Source organism: Mesoplodon mirus, assembly GCF_964341445.2.
Source record: "Mesoplodon mirus genome assembly, chromosome: 12".
In the NCBI taxonomy this organism is placed as follows: Eukaryota; Metazoa; Chordata; class Mammalia; order Artiodactyla; family Ziphiidae; genus Mesoplodon; species Mesoplodon mirus.
In genome coordinates this window covers 39,053,322-39,071,070 of record NC_138988.1, presented here as the reverse complement: position 1 = coordinate 39,071,070, position 17,749 = coordinate 39,053,322, and the positions used below count along the sequence as shown (strand labels likewise).

At 48.2% G+C, this 17,749-nt stretch overlaps 1 protein-coding gene across 5 annotated transcripts in view; it reads right to left on the bottom strand.

The window, feature by feature from the left end:
• Positions 1-87: 87 nt before the first annotated feature.
• The window catches only part of USP4 (ubiquitin specific peptidase 4), a 51,512-nt gene continuing 33,850 nt past the window's right edge, over positions 88-17,749 (bottom strand). For 2 of the 5 annotated variants that reach the window (XM_082638800.1, XM_082638801.1), the window contains 11 exons: positions 17,549-17,632; positions 15,617-15,711; positions 13,068-13,259; positions 12,346-12,434; positions 8,256-8,483; positions 6,549-6,619; positions 6,177-6,295; positions 5,698-5,847; positions 4,580-4,683; positions 1,727-1,815; positions 91-1,326 (listed from right to left, as the gene is read on the bottom strand). In XM_082638800.1, coding sequence (XP_082494926.1) covers positions 1,168-1,326; positions 1,727-1,815; positions 4,580-4,683; positions 5,698-5,847; positions 6,177-6,295; positions 6,549-6,619; positions 8,256-8,483; positions 12,346-12,434; positions 13,068-13,259; positions 15,617-15,711; positions 17,549-17,632 — 1,380 coding nt within the window. In that variant the 3' untranslated portion in view covers positions 91-1,167. Of the gene's footprint in view, positions 1,327-1,726; positions 1,816-4,579; positions 4,684-5,697; positions 5,848-5,900; positions 6,014-6,176; positions 6,296-6,548; positions 6,620-8,255; positions 8,484-12,345; positions 12,435-13,067; positions 13,260-15,616; positions 15,712-17,548; positions 17,633-17,749 lie in introns of those variants that run through there. The other 3 variants (XM_082638804.1, XM_082638802.1, XM_082638803.1) reach the window with 3 other exon arrangements.

Here is a 17,749-nt window from a genome sequence, read left to right as displayed (position 1 = left end):
GGCTCCGGCCCGGCCCCACCCAGTGGCCAGCCCCCGAGCGGAGACCCACAGCCGGGTCCTCACCGAGCAGCCGGCGCTCCCGCACTACCGCCCCTACCAACGGTCGTCCCGCACGCCCTCATCGATCCGTCGCGTATGCCCGCGACTGGCAGGCCCAACCCCCACGGCTCAGGTTAAAGGTCAGACAAGAAAAGCCCGGATGACCTTGTTCTTTGAACCAACGCAAAGGGAAACAAGGGCCCCACCCACGGAGGGGAAAGAGGTCTCAGGCCTCCCCGCGACAAAGACAACGGCCCTGGGAGTGCGGCCCGGGCAGGCCTAAGGAGGCCAGACCGCCGAAAGAAAATCGGCTGGAGGGGCGGGGATCTCACTTCTAACCGAAATCAGCGAGAATAGGAGCCCTTTCCAAGCCCAGGAAGGTTCCCATTCTTGAGCCAACAGGGAGAGAAACTACTAGACGTGACCCAGTACCCAGCGGTTTAGTGTACCAACTTCCAAGGGATATCTAATAAAAGTGCCAGAGGGGTATCCAACTGTCTCAATTCATCAAGGATGCTGGGGGACATAACAGAACTGCTAGGTTCCACAGGAGACGGAGGGGCAGGAAACCCCAACACCAAGCATCTTCATTTCATTAGGGAGGAGAAAGCTGGATATTCCAAGATGACACAAAGGGAAACAGAAATGGGCTTTGGTGGCTAATTTTTAGGGTATTATAAACCCATCTCACTGCACAGCAAGGGAGAAGGGGACGACATCATTTACTCGAGGCTTCATTTACTGTGGGCAGACTACTGGGGGGAACAGTAATCATCACCAGAATCAAAAATCCAGGAACTCAGGGCAGCCTGTGGCAGGTCTTCATGGCCACACCAAACTCAATGAACAGTGTGTTCCTCTCCGTTCTCTGGAATCCATCAGACATACTGCATTATGTGCCCCCATCCCAACCCCTACTTTGCAGCTCCACAGGTTTTACAGAAATTTCTCACCACCTGTATAAAAAGAAAACTAATTCAGCCTCCTAACATAACCTTTTTTTTTTTTTTTCTCATAAAAGAATTTCCTCATCCGGTTTTTAGACGGAACACTAGCAAGTCTTCAGTGTCAAAGGTGTTCTCCTGAGGGATTGCACCGGTGCTGGGGTGCAGGGTCACTGAGGCAGCATCAGTTGGTGTCCATGCTGCAAGTCTCATCATCCCCCATGCCTTGCTGTAAGCTGCCTGGTCTCGTCCCTCCATCAGAGGATCCAGGAAAACTGAGTGAAGTCGTCTTATACAACTCATCATCTCGCCGCTGGTAAAACAGCACATAAGCTGCTTTCGTCTAAAACACAAGAGGGGCAACATCCATTCACTGGTTGGAAAAATCACCCATTTCCCCCCCAGCTTTTCTCTGTTCAGAACACACGACTCTCAGGGATCCACCGTCTTGCCCTGTGCAGCCACACACTGAAGTGACTGTGAAAACCCTTCTACCTGAGGCTGGCTCATGCTGACCCTCCCCAGGGAGTGGGGAAAGGCAGGGGCCTTGTGACAGACCCCGAGGAGAGTTGAGCATCTCATTTAGGAAGGGTCCCAGAAGGAATAGCAGCCAACTCTTTCTCCACCACACCTTGCTTCCACTGTCCCAGCAGGATGACTAAATAACCAACTAGCCCAGAAGACTCTTCCCAGCTCTAATCCCTAAAGGTAAGAGTAGGAACCTGGCATTAGGGCCTACTCACCACTATTTGATCCTCGGAGGCCAGGGACACACTGCTATCATCAAAGTAATACCATTTCCCGTTCAGTTTGTTCTTTGCGTACGCAGTGTCTGCCAAAGCAAGAGAATACTCTAGCCGGTCACCAAGAGAGCTAATCTGGCTAGCTCATTACAGTGGCACTCAACAGCAACACAATTCCAAAACATGAAACAAACAGAGTCTGAAATTAAAAGTAATTTATAGGGCCTCCCTGGTGGCGCAGTGGTTGGGAGTCCGCCTGCCGATGCAGGGGATGCGGGTTCGTTCCCCGGTCTGGGAGGATCCCATATGCCGCGGAGCGGCTGGGCCCGTGAGCCATGGCCGCTGAGCCTGCGCGTCCGGAGCCTGTGCTCCGCAACGGGAAAGGCCACAGCAGTGAGAGGCCCGCATACGGAAAAAAAAAAAAAAAAAAAAAAAAAAAGTAATTTATAGCTTGTGTCCTACCAACCCAAAGATAACTCATCTTTTTAAAAAAGACCTGTTCCTAGGGAGGGTGGGAGGGAGGGAGGCGCAAGAGGGAAGAGATATGGGGATATATATGTATATGTATAGCCGATTCACTGTTATAAAGCAGAAACTAACACAACACCATTGTAAAGCAATTATACTCCAATAAAGATGTTAAAAAAAAAAATCTGTTCCTTCTCAAAAAGGCACTAAAAGAGTAAAAATGGAGCGACCAAGGCTTTAAACTGTAATTTTGGAAAACTAATCCAAAAAAGAGAGGAATCCAGTGTCAATCTTCAGGATGGCTATGAGCAATAACCCAGAGTCAGGGGACCATTAAAAGGAGCTGATACTTTAAGATTTAAACAAAACAACAGTTCTCAGAAACATGCCAAGTCCAACTCCCCCACTTCATCCAGGCGGATGGTTGGCTACTACCGCCTCTCACCGCCTCTGGAGCCTGTGGGGTAACCCCAAAGAGGGACACACTGGGTGTTCGGGTTTGCAAAGCTGGGATGTGAACAAGAAAACGTAAATATATCTGCCTTTGAAATTGTGAGTCAAGAATCTGTGGCTGGATAACAATTCCTCACACTGGGCCAAGCATTTCCCACACTGGGCAAGCATTTCCCACAGCCAACACTTCCGGTTTTGATTTTACACTATTTCGAAGCAGGATGTGTTTACAACAGGAATCCCAGCAGCAATACCCAATTCCTGCTCCACCCAGACTCTCAGAAACAACAGAATCTGATGGAGATCTGGTTTCCAGTCTCAACCTGCTGTGTGGCTTTGGCAAGCTGGTTTTTTTTTTTTTTTTCTTAAGCTGTTTAACCATTACTCACTGCAGTGCCTACTGCACCAAGTGGTGGTGAAGGACATGGGACAGTGACAGAGAAGGTGCCAAGGGCGTGTCCCCGCTGTCCATGCTTGGCGTAACAACAGCAATGGTGGTTCTCAATCTTGGCATTCCAACTGTGGACCCACTGTGGACCTGCACATAACCAGCCTAACCTGGATGAGGAAACTGAAGCCTAACCTGGATGAGGAAACTGAAGCATAAAGAGGCTAAGTAACCTGCCCCTAGCAGTGTTTATATGCTAAAATGGAAGTTAAAAATGAATACGTGTGTCCAGTATGCATGAATATAGATAGTGAAATTACTTTGGGGAGAAAAAAGTTAGAGAAGAGTAAGTGCTGCAGGATATGATATGATCAGAGATTGCTAATAGCCACTCCAGTAGAGCCCCAATTTTCAAACAGGCACAATTTTTATTTCCCATCCTCTCCTACAGCTAGATGGTAGCCCTGTGACCAAGTGATAGCCAATGAGATGTATGTAGAGGAGTTGAGGGGGACTTCTGGGAGATCTGCTTAAAAGGGAAGGTCATGCCCTTTTTTCCTCTTCTTCTAATGGCCTGGAATGTAGACCTGAGGGCTGGAGACTGAGCAGCCATCTAAAGGCAAGAGGTGATATGGTAAGAGCAGAGAGGCAGGAGAACAGACTGTTGGGCCAACAGAAAAAGCTTACCAGTATAGAAGAGAAGACTGGGGTTTAGGGCAGTTCCATAATCCACTGTAAGTGTAAATGGAACTGACACCTCCCATGGTGTCATCTCTTGGGGTCCTGACACTGGGTGCAGTGGCAGTTATCATGGTGCAGATGCAATAGAAGAGAGATGAGGAAACCCAGCTCCTCACTTCAACATCACTAACACCTTTCCATAAACAAGTAACAAAATAAACTAGTAAAAGTATAAAAGTGAAGGTAAACCTACACATTATAGAAATTTTGGAAAATAAAGTAGAATAAAGAAAAAATAGTAAAATTAACATTTTGGTCTCTCTCCTCCTAGGCTTTCCCCCCTCCTATCATAGCTTCTCTGTCTTTTGTTTCAATGTAGTTGTGATACTACTTTCCGTAATGATGCAATTTTGTGTAGCTGTTTTCCCTTAACATACCATGGGTATTTCCCCATGTTATTATTAATTTTATTTTGCAATGACTGCGTACTCTTCCATGAAATCGATGGACAGAAGTGCCAACGGTTGATCACCAATGCTAATATTAATTTTCCACTCTTATAAATAATACTAATTTTTCACTATTATAAGTAGGTGAATATCTTTGCACATGAAGCTTTTCCCCAAAGTCAAGTAATTTCCTTAGGTTTCCCAGAGGTGGATTATTGCGTTAAAGAATAAGAACCACCATCCTACCACAAAAATTGAAGGGCAGCAATATGGAAAAAGCCCGCAACCTGAGGCCCGTGGAGCTGTGTAAGTTAAGTGCTTAGGGCAATGCCTGGCACACAGGGAGAGGCTGGTGAAAGGTGACTGGCCATGGGCATGTCAACATCTCAGAAGGAAGCAGATGCCAGTACTTACAGTGGCCAACCCCCATGGCTCCATAATGATTGGACACGGCAATGAGGTCGTACACATAAGGCCTTGCTGACGGGTCACAGACAAACTCAGACATGTTCAGAGCTCTGAGCACAGAAAACAAAAATAACCCTTCAATACATTAAACTCAGAGAAAGAAGTCAGAGCAACCCAGCAACCCCTTTCATGCAACAGGCTATAACACAGGGAGGCCCTCAGAAACTAAGTGCAGAAGGAACGAATGAACAGTCCAGACAGAAGGGGTCCTGGGGTCTTGTTCTGACCACTGACATGTTCAGACTGGAAAAGAGAAGCCTTACCCGAGACCAAATGTCAAAGAAGGGCTCTGGGCACAGACACGAGGGCTGCAGCAACTTTGTAAAAATGGTTTTTACTATCAGATTTACAACTAGTGCCATAAAAATTTAAGCTAAATACCAAAATAGGCCCCCAAAAGCTTTTTTCCCTAATGTTTTATTTTGAAAATTTCAAACATACAGAAAAAAGAATTTTACAACAAACATGTATATACCCGCCACCTAGGTCCTCCTGTTGACATGTCTATCTTCATGTAACTATCTACCCATCCCCCATCCCCCAAAAAGCATTTTTAAATCTGCACATTGTGGGGGGACTCCTACCTTGTTGACTGACTTGCCTGTGTCACTTATACTCTGTACCCTGGGACCTAAGAGGACACTAGTAGACAGCCAGTCCCAGTCCCTGCCCCAGGGACAGGACTGTGGTGGATCTGCACCCCCAAAAATCCAACTCTCCCCAGCAGATTACTCTCTGGTTCCTTGTGCCCCTGCATTAATGAGGTACAGCATGTCCCTGTGCTGCCCTACTAAGCCTGGGCTCCCTGGGACCAATGACAGATGGGAAGACCAGTTCAGTTAGGCTGCGTAAGGGACTCGAGAGAGGAAGTGCTTCTACTGGAGAGCCCTTTCCCTACAGACACGGAGGGGAAGTGAGCCAAAGTCTAACTTCTCAGAGCCTAGCAACACACACACCTTAACGCAGAAAAGTCTTTGGCAGCAAAACACTCTGCCAATCAGTGCCCAGATTGTCTGCCTGTTTTTTAATTTTCCCAAAAATAACACTGCAGCCCAGGGACCCACCTGACTGGGAATTCCACAACTGTATCAAGCTTGTCCCTCCAGTATCTATTGTAGGAGAAACGTTTGAGGTGGACCACCAGAATCTTCGGCAAGGACCACAGGTCAAACTTCTTTGTGGCCTGTTGATGCTTCTTACAGTTGGGACAGTACCTGAAAAGAGAAACCTCCACTTAGTGGGGAGGCAGGGGGCCAGTGCCACCTGGGCTCTCAAGCATGGAGGCAATCCCATAACATCCTTTCTTGTACTCAGCATGACTGCTTCAGGGCAGGGAGGTCTCTAAGCCACCTTCCAAAAGAGGGTGATGGCTTTCCTAGTCTGGAAAACACAATTCACACAGAAAAACCTGTGTTGTAGGGTCAGCCATGTAAAAAAGTGACAAGTCCAAATACAAAGGGTTTTTGTGTACACAGATGGACCCAGCAGATCTCAGAGTCCCAGGGTACCTGGGTGCCCCTGCCCAGAGGTGGGAGCTGCATACCAGGGGTCATGCTCCCCAAGGGTCTCCATGGTAGTGAAGAGCTCGATGCAGTCTCTCAGGGCCACTGCTGTCTTCTTTTTCTTCTGAGGCTGCAACATGCTGACGTGCTTCTCGTAGGTCTGTGAGGAACAAAGTGCTGAGGTCTGCTGAGGAAACAAAATCTTACCAGGCTCAGCCACAGCCTCACGAGCTCTCACGCCTGGAATATAATGTACTTTCTGGAGCCTCTGAACATGTAATGACAAAATCTTTAAGTGCTTTTCATTCTCGGTCTAAAACATACCTTGCTAAACTCCTGGGGAACTGGTGAGAGAGACCCACCCGAAGAAGAAACCAGCACATACCCCTGACCAAGAATGCCGAGTGACCTACCTCAGATTCCTGCTCATCGTAATAACGGCTCCGGGTCTCACTATCCCAATCGATGGCTAGTGTGGATCGAGCTGTGGAGGAGGACCAAAGTGTCACTCACTACTGAATGGCCAGCAACAGTAGAGGCTCCTCAGGTGACAAGAGTGAGAAGGACCACACTCAGGCTATGCCATCAACACCTGCTCACCCATCAACAGCCACTGCCAAGAGTAATGCTCTGCCTTGAGCCAGCCAACTCTGAATCCCTGGGCCCCCAAATCCTTTGGCAAAGATTTCCTCAATGCTACAGACACTTTAAAGGCACTAACTACATAGAATTCTGAAAGGGCACAGGTCAAGATGGAGTAACAGTGGCCAGATTTCTCCTCTTGCCTTAAACGACAAGAAAAACTGACAAAATAGAGGAAATAACTGTTTTCAGACACTGAATATTAGGCAGAGCAAGAATGAGATCCCTGAGAGAAGGCAAAAAATAAGGTGATGCCTACATGGCCCCAGCTTATCGCCTGGAGGCATTTTCCAGGCCATAGCGTGAGGGGGCAGGGGAGGAGAACAAAAGACTGAGTTGAGGAGTCAAAGACCGGTGTCCAAAATGGGGCTAGGGACTTCCCCTGGTGTCGCAGTGGTTAAGAATCTGCCTGCCAATGCAGGGGACACGGGTTCAAGCCCTGGTCCGGGAAGATCCCACATGATGTGGAGCTACTAAGCCTGTGTGCCACAACTACTGAGCCTGCGCTCTAGGGCCTGTGAGCCACAACTACTGGAGCCCATGCTCCGCAACAAGAGAAGCCACCGCAATGAGAAGCCCACACACCACAACGAAGAGTAGCCCCTGTTCGCTGCAACTAGAGAAAGCCCAGCAATGAAGACCCAAAGCAGCCAAAAATAAATAAATTCAAATAAATAAATTAAAAAAAAAAGAAGGGGGCTAGAATTTGCAAGGCATTACACTAAAGACAAGAAGCCGCACAGAGGGAATGGAGCTGCAAAAAGACAAGAAAGATCCAAAACCATCTCAATAAAGCTGTTTAAAAAACTATTTTTAGGTAATTATTTAAAAAGGGAAGCAAGCTAGCAAACTAGAGGACATCTAGCAAATCTCTTCTCCAATGAAGGAAGCAAAAAGACACAAGAGATGCTTTTGCAGCTCCCCTCCCGACCCAGGGTAGGCATCTTCACTATCCACGTGTTGCTTTTCACGCACAACACACATCCCGTGTGGATGCCCCTTCCCATCCGTACAGCAGTCTCCATTACAGGCTCCAGGTAACAGCCTGTGAAATCCATGATCATTCTCTAGATGGGTCACATTTCATGAGTATTCTCATGGAACAAAAGAAATATGCATTTATTCTCATAAGTTTGGGGAAATGCTGCCACCTAGGAGGGCTACAAGAAGTGTTATCAACCCGAACAGAAGTCCTGAAGGATGGTGGGAGTGGAGGGAGAGCTCGTTTCCTTCTGAAGTCATCAAGGACGGAAGAGAAAAGCCTGACAAGAAGGCTAAGGGAAAGTGCGGAGGGGTGTCATGTCTCTGAAACAGTCTTTAGGGAGCTTTAAGCCAAGAATCACACAAGTGTCTGTTCCTGGAGCCATACTATGAGATGATGAAAGCTCAGTGCAGTCAGTGAGTGCTAAGTGCAAGGATTTTCCAGTAGATCCTAAGTCCCCAAAAGCCCAGTTTGAAAGGTCAGAGAAAGTGCTTACAGTTGAGTTTAAGCAGTTTCCCATCAGCTCCAAGTGAATTTAGGTCGGCTGTGCCATAGGAGTTCACAAGGCAGAAGGTAAAAAGCTTTTTTGGGCAGGGCCGGCCTTTGAGCTTTTTTTGGGTGGTCTCGCCATGGTCACTTCCCAGCTCATCCTCCCCACTGTCCTCTGTTTCTGAAAGCTGCTCTCTGCCTTCTTCCTGATGCTCCATTTCTTCTTCGTCTTCTCCTAGCATACAAATGAAAAATAACATGTATGTAATTTGCCACCATTTCAATGCTGCAATTTTTATTTCATACCTGTGGTGCTTCCTTCCAGATTCAGTCCTGTGTGTGTGAAACTACATCTACCCCTTTGCATCTACAAGGCACTTAAATTCACATGTGACACCCCCACAACCTGGTAAGCAGGCAAGTGGGCACAGCTATTCCACGATGAGGACGCAGAGGCCCAGAGAGGTTCAAGGAGTCACCAGAAGGTAAAAGTGAGTCAGCAGTCCTGCCAGCCCTAAATCTGGGGCCCTCACCACTTGGTACTTTACTGGGCTTCATCCCACATAGTCTGACTCTTTCAACTTGATCATTAGGCACAGAGAGAAAAGGACCAAAATTAAACCCATACTCAATACTTAAGAAGACCGGCTGGTAAGAAACAATTTAAAAGTAAAACTTTAAATATGATAATGAACACAAATACTAAGTAAAGGTCTTCAGTTCCTCCACAAGAAACATGATGACTGCCCCTTCAACAAGTATTTACTGCATGTCTCTCAGGTGCAGGCACCATGATGGGCCCCAAGGAACACAGCACACAGGATCCTCCCCTCCTTTTTTCTCTTTATTCATTTGAGATTGCCGGGTTTCAAGAGTTTGAAGGGGGGGAGTTCCCTGGCGGTCCAGTGGTTAGGACTCAGCACTTTCACTGCCATGGACGTGGCTTCAATCCCTGGTTGGGGAACTAAGATCCTGCAAGCCGCGCAGCCAGGGGAAAAAAAAAAAAGTTTTAAGAGGCATTCTAGGGACTTCCCTGGTGGCACAGTGGTTAAGAATCCGCCTGCCAATGCAGGGGACACGGGTTTGATCCCTGGTCCGGGAAGATCCCACACGCCACGGAGCAACTAAGCCCGTGCGCCACAGCTACTGAGCCTGTGTGCCACAACTACTGAAGCCCATGTGCCTAGAGCCCATGCTCCTCAACAAGAGAAGCCACTGCAATGAGAAGCCTGTGCACCACAACAAAGAGTAGCCCCCGCTCGCCGCAACTAGAGAAAACCTGCATGCAGCAGCAAAGACCCAATGCAGCCAAAAATAAATAAATAAATAAATAAAATTTATATTAAAAAAAGAAATTTAAAGAGGCATTCTAGAGACATATGGTGATGAGTAAATTTCCCAGGTGTTTCCAGAGAACTGGTTGGTATATGTGGCTGCAATAAAAAAACCCATGATCATGCTCATCATAATTTTTGTTGTTGGGCAGTCAAAGGGGAAAGTTAAGGTATCAAATAAGTAATTTCAACAAAGATGGGGGCAACTCCAAAAGGTGATGTAAAAGTAACAGGGGAAGAGAATTCCCTGGCAGTCCAGTGGTGAGGACTTGGTGCTTCCACTGCCGGGGCCCCAGGTTCAATATCTGGTCAGGGAACTAAGATCCCACAAGGTGCGTGGTGCAGTCAAAAAAAAAAAAAAAAAGTAATGGGGGAAGAAAAGATTCAAAATATGAAGTTTATATGTTTGGGGAAATAGCAATAGAAATGGAAACTGAGGAAAGGAAGACGTATATTCTACATAAGAATCCTCTTTCAGGGACTTCACTGGTGGCATAGTGGTTAAGAATCCACCTGCCAATGCAAGGGACACAGGTTTGATCCCTGGTCCGGGAAGACCCCACGTCACGGAGCAACTAAGCTCATGCGCCACAACTACTAATCCTGCGCTCTAGAGCCTGTGCTCCACAATAAGAGAAGCCACTGCGATGAAAAGCATGCATATTGCAACGAAGAGTAGCACCCACTCGCTGCAACTAGAGAAAGCCCATGCACAGCAACGAAGACCCAATGCAGCCAAAAAATAAGTTAAAAAAAAAATCCTCTTTCAAAGACTGTGTCTCAGGAGTTCTCACGAGGAAGGACAAGTTGGGCCCAGGACAATGCAACACGGTTTCCTGTCAGGCCACAGGATCATCACAGCCATGGATGACAGTGTGACATGAGTCCCCATGAGCAGGACTCTGAAACAGCCAGTGTGCATGAGACTGCCAGCCTCAGCTCTCACAGAGGTTCCTTTCTCAATTAGCTCACTTCACTCCTGAAGCAGTGGCACAGCCCCTTTTACGCCCAGGTAAGCCTGCTCTGCTCTCAGACTGGCAAGTGAAACATTGTCCTGCCCAAGACACTCAGAATCAGCAGGAGACAGCCACCACAGGCCTAACAAGGAGCCATGGCAGTAAAGAGGTTAGAATTATTTTAACATTAAACACGATTTGAAGTCTACGCACCAAGGCTCACTTATGGAATTCAAAAGAAGGCAGTGAGAACAAGAGACTGAACAAGAGACTGACAGATGGAATGTCTAAGAAACTAGGCTAATTGTAACAAGAGCAAATACTGACTTGATGCTGTTATTAACTGAGCATTTATTATGTGCCAGATACTCTAACCACACTATCTCATTAAACAGTAACCTCAACTCTGTGAAGCCGTTATCATCATCCCATTTTGCAGATGGGTAAACCAAGGTTAAGAGAGATGAAGTGACTTTTTGAGGTCTGCCCCACACCTCAAGCTGGGAATCACAGTGCCTCAACTTCCAGAGCACTAAGAACCCATAGGTCACCCAAGGTCTGCTCAGAGACTACCACTATAGCTCCAACATGTCTGCTTGTGGGACCTGTGCACAAAATACACTCCTGTTCATCCCTTGTGGGAGGAGAACATGATATTCTGGGCAAGAACAGGAGTACGACTATAATAAATACTCAACCTAAAATACCAACAATTTGGAATATCCCTTCAGGACAGAGCCTTCTGGTCATTATTATTATTTTTTTTTGCAGTACGCGGGCCTCTCACTGTTGTGGCCTCTCCCGTTGCGGAGCACAGGCTCCGGACGTGCAGGCTCAGCGGCCATGGCTCATGGGCCTAGCTGCTCCGTGGCATGTGGGATCTTCCCGGACCGGGGCACGAACCTGTGTCCCCTGCATCGGCAGGTGGACTCTCAACCACTGCGCCACCAGGGAAGCCCCTGGTCATTATTTTTAATGTCGATTCTCACTTTCCAGGACCAGGCATGTCTTGCAGAAATCTGGGCATTTGAATTTTCAACTGAGAATATATATTCAGCTATTCACAAAGCATAGGAACTGGAGGACATTGGTTTTATAGGAATAAAGCCACCTAGTCAGTCACGCAGGCCCCCAAAAGAAGGACGACAGCCACAGTGCAGGTCAGACACAGCTCCACGGTCACAAATGAGCTTGTGAGCACTAGGGCACAGAAGGATGGTGAGGGCTCTGGGTTTCTTGCAACAAGTCTATCCTACTGCTTTTCCAACTGTGGCTCGTCACTCCCACATCAGGAGCTGCCCAGAGCCAGCTACCACTTGTGGCTTCCTGGGTAGAAAGAAAGAAAGACCCAAGAGAACCTGTCTCTGCCTTCTGACTGGCTGGGCAGGACATCTGTCCTCCCCAGGGGCGGCTGCTGACCATGGTGATGGGTAAGGGCCAAGACAAAAGCTCTACAGACACAAGCCAGCTTGTGAAGGCAGCCAAGTGTACTAAGCAATCCCAACAGGTCAGAATCAAATCCTGACTCTGCTACATGACCCTGGGCAAGTCACTCAGTCCTATTATGCTTAGTCTCCCTGAGGTGAAACCCAGCCTCCACGCCTAAGATTACATGAGGTGTCAAAGTTGGACAATGGGCTCTGGCAGAGTGAAGTGGTGCAGACAGGGCTTCCAGGTCTGCTCTCTAGGCAGAGCCCCCAACCCCGCCTCAGAGCCTCCCTCACCCATGTATACAACACCTTTGGAAGAAGAGGGAAGTCGGGAGGGATTTGGTCAGTCACAGCCCCACAGCGTGGCATACGCTCACCTTCACAGCTGCCCCTGGAGCCATTGCAGGCCCCCAGCTCCAAGGGCGAGCTGCCAGACTCATCAGGCAAAGGTTGTTTTATATAGCGGCTTGAAAAGAAGAAAGAAAGAAATTGTTTGTTAGTTGTAGCCTTTACCTGTTTTTCTCCACTACTCAGCGTGAAGTAGTTCTTAATTTATATATTCAGCTATTCACAAAGCAATTTATGTAAATAAAAGGGCCTTAAAATTCATGTGATGGCTTAACACTTCAAGAAATTGAGAGGAACCTATGAGATAAGAAGTTTAACTACCAGGGCACTGAAAACTCTGAGAAAGTCTGTTTCTAATCTTTGATAAACATTGCGTGGCACCATCATTTAAAAAAATATTTCCCAGTAATGTTAATTATCAGGTTCAGAATGATAGTGGAGTAGTTCAGAAATTACATTCAAATACAAAATGCCATCAAAGCACTATACTCCCTCAAGCAGGTGACTGACAGGTGTGAAGACATGATTCCAGGGACTTGAAGAGGCTTAGGTGTTCACTGTCATGGTGCTTCAGATGTGCCAGATGTTCTGTCCCAATAGAACCTGCCCTGGCCCTCCCAGGGGCCGACACAACTACATTTCTAACAGAAGTGAGCACACGGGGTCAACACTGGCACTCCGCAGCGGGTAGTCACTCTTACTGGGCCTATCTTATTTTAGATAACAAGCAAATCACATTCCTACCACCAACCTGATACGCTCACAAACAGCCTGGTACAAAGACTCGAGGGTGAGCTTGTGCTTGGGGACAGAAACCAGCAGTGGCTGCCCATATAGCACTGCCCCAGTGGAAGTGCTCGACGGCCTGGATTTCCTTTCCCTGAAGTACACTGGAAGCGTGACACATTCAGAGCCGTCTGTGGAGGTGCTGCAGACCTCGTACCTGTGTCAATCACACGAGAAAGCATCTTCAGCGGCAGGTCTCTGTGAGAGATGGATTTCTGAGCTGCAGCTACATGGTGGCCAGGACTACAGTTACTAGGACAGAGCACACTTCGGTACAAAAGGTGGATAAACCATTTCCAAGACGATGCTAGAGGATGGGTCAGGAATCCCAAAGAGGGTCAACTGTTAACACAAGGTGAACCTACACAACCCAGGACCTGGGGCTAATGTGATCCTCCTTCCCCCAACCATGGCCTCAAACTCTGTAGTCCTTCAACTGGGACTCAACACAGATGACACCTGTCATCCAGACGACCACTTCAGACACAAAGGCACACAGGGGGGCCCAGCCACCAAGTTCACCTTTTGTCACCCATCAAGGAGCTTAACTTTTAGAAAAAGGCATTCTCAATGCCCTGCCCTTTAGTAAAACCAAATACTGTACAGCGACGTATACCTAGAATATAAGCCAAAGACTCTTTATTTCAAATGAGGAAGCAAATTTATAAAACTGTTTGCCATCTTTCTTCAAAAACATTGAAGTAAAAGAATCATATTTAATTTTTTTTTAAAAATCAGAGATAACCAAAGAAACTGCTAAATACAAATCAATGATTTTGAAAAATGTGTCTTACTTAGTGAATACATAGGATTGAGGAGATTTATAGATGTTTTATCCTGGAATAGATGTTACCAAAATTGCTGGCAACCAACTGTAGTCTTTCCCTCTTCCTACAGGGGGAGACACAAACTTACTGATTCAATTTTTGAAAACTATAAACACAAACACACACACATACACACACACACCTCTCCCCACGTGCCTGGCAAACAGTCCTGACTATAGTATATGCAGGAGGAGTTCAAAGAAAAACTCACAAAAACATCCAAGGTATGCTCTAGCGTAAGGACCCTGGTGTCCAGCATAATGGTCAAGAACCAAGCCTTGGAGTGAGGTTGGCCCAGGTTCCAGATCCATCATTGCCACTTTCTGGCTGCTGTAACCAGGCCAAGTGCCTTAATTTCTAAGTCTGTTTATCCAGCGGACAATGGGATCACTCACCTTCCAGTGTAGTGGTGAGGATTAAGTAACTCAGTAGCACAGTACATCACATGCTCAAAAAGTATTAGATGCTACAATTGTGTTTTCATAAGACAATTATCAATTCATCATAAAACAATTTGCTTTCCAACTGGCTGGCCCTCCAGCCCTCTGAAGAATCCTCCGTTGGTGGTTTGCCAACCTCCCGACAAGGTGATGTCCCAGGTCTTCTCAGCGCAGGTATGTGCGAACACTAGTTTCCAGAACTGAGGGAGACTGTGTTAAGGTCTTGGGGTAAGAAGTGGACAGTCCCAGCCCTGTGCCCCAGCATGAGCCTTGGCACCCTCCATTAGTAAAGTAAGGGAACACGGCTGCGAGTGGGGAGGCAGCCTATGCAAGTGTGAACAGAACTAGGATCTTGGGTGTGGTTAAGAATTCTTCCTTTTAGAGTGACCTAGAAGTCAATGGCCACAAAAATGTAAAGGGAAGGAAATGCCTCCTTTGTGTACTACATTCCTCAGCCAAAACCAAAAACCAAAACAAAATCCTGAAAACCTTTCTCGGCAGAGGCAAGTTTCTGGCTGAGAGGGAATGAGGGAGGGACAACATGGTTGTGCTCCACACGCAAGCCTCCCTGAGCAAGTGGCTGCTGGGGGCTCAGGCAAGCTCACACTCCACCCCCCCACCCCACCCCCACTTGGAAGAGGGACACACACACAATCACACAAAGCAGCCTTGAAGCAAGAGGATTTGGGAGGAGCTGAGGAGACGAGCTGCAGTTGGAGTGTACTGTCCCCACAGGGATGAGAAAACCGAGTCTCAGAGCTTGCAGATGTTAGTGCTGGAAAAGGCTGCTTAAATCAACCTTCCCTGTCATCTGGGATGGCACCTGCCTGAGAAGCCACTACCTGTGGCTGGGAGAAAGGACGAGACCCTCCCTGTACTGCGTCCCTTCTCCTGTCTTCCCATGGCCCCTCACAAAGCTGTGACTCTTCTTGAGAAAAGCATTTCTGACAGCAGGACCATCTGCAGAACCACTGAACAGGCCTTCTTAACAGGGAGCAACTGTTGACAAAAGCCTTGTTCATGCTGAGGAGAGCTATCTGGAATGTCTAGCTCTGAAGTGCTAGTAGGCGCTTAGCACTGACGGCTACCCAAAATTCCCTGAACATCCATCTCTTGCACCCAGGGGTTGGGGTGAATCCACATGAGCACCAACTGCCAGATCTTCTGCTCTGCAGACACTGACAGACACTGGCAAAGCCTCTAGAATGTTTCCTTTGACCCTGCAGCAGAAACCACTGAGTACTCACACGAAAATGTCATCCCGAGGCATGATGTGGTTTAAACCTTCATCCATTTGGAAAATTTTGTGGAACCGGTGATTATACACATCTGTGACCACCATCTAAGAATCAATAGTAAGAGAAAGATTACAGGATGGATAAGAGTACACCCACCACATGCCGCAACTAAAGATCCCACATGCCGCAACTAAAAAGATGCTGCATGCTGCAACGAAGATCCCGCGTGCTGCAACTAAGACCCGGCACAGCCAAATAAATAAATAAATATTTTTTAAAAAAGAGTACACCTACTTTAACCCAGGCACAAATGAAAAAATATGTGCTGCCCCCTGTGAGATCACGATGCAACCAGCCCCAGAGCTCAGGGGCCAAGGGCCAAAAGAGAGCAGCATGGCTGTCACCACCAGAAAACATGCTGTATCTGTCCCAAGGTTTACGACGGGATTTGCCCTCCAGTGGCAGGAATGGTGGGGAGTGAGTGCTGACCAGAGACCAGCAGTCATCCAGAATCCTCTGGGGTGTTCCCTGGGGCCGGAATTCCCCAAGCCATCCTCAGCACATAGCAGAAAAGACCAAACCCCAACCACCAAGACCTATCACCTGAAACCAGCAGGGGTGCAAGGAGAGCGGGGAGGAGAAGGGCACTGACCAGGACTGGGACAAGGGAGGGGCTGCGGGCATCTAGGAGGATGGATCCTCGTGCAGCAAGAGGTCTTCACTTTCCCCACCTTCACACAGGGCCAGGCTCAGCAGAAAGGCCAGCGTGAGCAATTGTTTTTATTTTTCTATTTTATTTTTATTTTTTAATATATTTATTTATTTATTTATTGGCTGCGTTGGGTCTTCGTTGCTGTGTGTGGGCTTTCTCTAGTTACGGCAAGCGGGGGCTACTCTTCGTTGTGCTGCGCGTGCTCCTCTTGTTACGGAGCACCGGCTCTAGGTGTGGGCTTCAGTAGTGGCACGTGGTCTCTGTGGTTGTGGCTCGCCGGCTCTGGAGCGCAGGCTCAAGTAGTTGTGGCACACAGGCTTAGTTGCTCCGCGGCATGTGGGCTCTTCCTGGACCAGGGATTGAATCCGTGTCCCCTGCATTGGCAGGTGGGTTCTTTTTTATTGCAGTACGCGGGCCTCTCACTGTTGTGGCCTCTTCCGTTGCGGAGCACAGGCTCTGGACGTGCAGGCTCAGCAGCCATGGCTCACGGGCCCAGCCACTCCGCGGCATGTGGGATCTTCCTGGACTGGGGCACGAACCCGCATCCCCTGCATCGGCAGGCGGACTCTCAACCACTGCGCCACCAGGGAAGTCCCAGCAATTGTTTTGTTTGTTTGTTTGTTTTGTTGTTGTTGTTGTTTTTTGCGGTACGCGGGCCTCTCACCGCTGCGGCCTCTCCCGTTGCGGAGCACAGGCCCCAGACGCACAGACTCAGCGGCCATGGCTCACGGGCCCAGCCGTTCTGCGGCATGTGGGATCCCCCCGGACCGGGGCACGAACCCGTGTCCCCTGCATCGGCAGGCGGACTCCCAACCACTGTGCCACCAGGGAAGCCCCCAGCAATTGTTTTTAAATAAAGATTTCTATCAAGTCACTCCACAGACTTACAGAGTTTGGGACAGGAAAGAACTTCCCACTTCTCGCATTACAGATGAGGTCAGGTAGGAAGGGGAGGCAAAGCGAGAGCAAATCCCCAGTCCTGGCCCTCTGACCATAGCTAGTGTGTCCTCAATGGAGGAAAGACAGTGCTTCCAGGGCTGGAAGGGACAGTTTCAGGCACAGTGTGCAAAATGAACAAGGGCCAGGAGGTCTGAGGCATCCAGATATAATCACGTGTGTGCTGGCCGATAAGACCTACCCCACAAAAGTGGCTACAAGGTTGAAACTTAACTCCAAAGGACTATGAACTGCCCCCAATAGGCTTAGTGCCACTGAACACCTCGCCTTACGTTTTCCGCAGCAATGCCAGACAGCCTGGAGAGAGCCTCACACAGGTCAGACACGGCCCCCATCAGCGGCACAATCACACGGTACTGCAAAGGAGAGATGGGAGGCGTGACAAGGGTGCTCTGGAAAGGGTGGGAGATGAGTTGGGAGGAGCAGGCATCATGGAGGGCAGAGGTGTCCCACCAGAAACAGTGTGTGGTGAG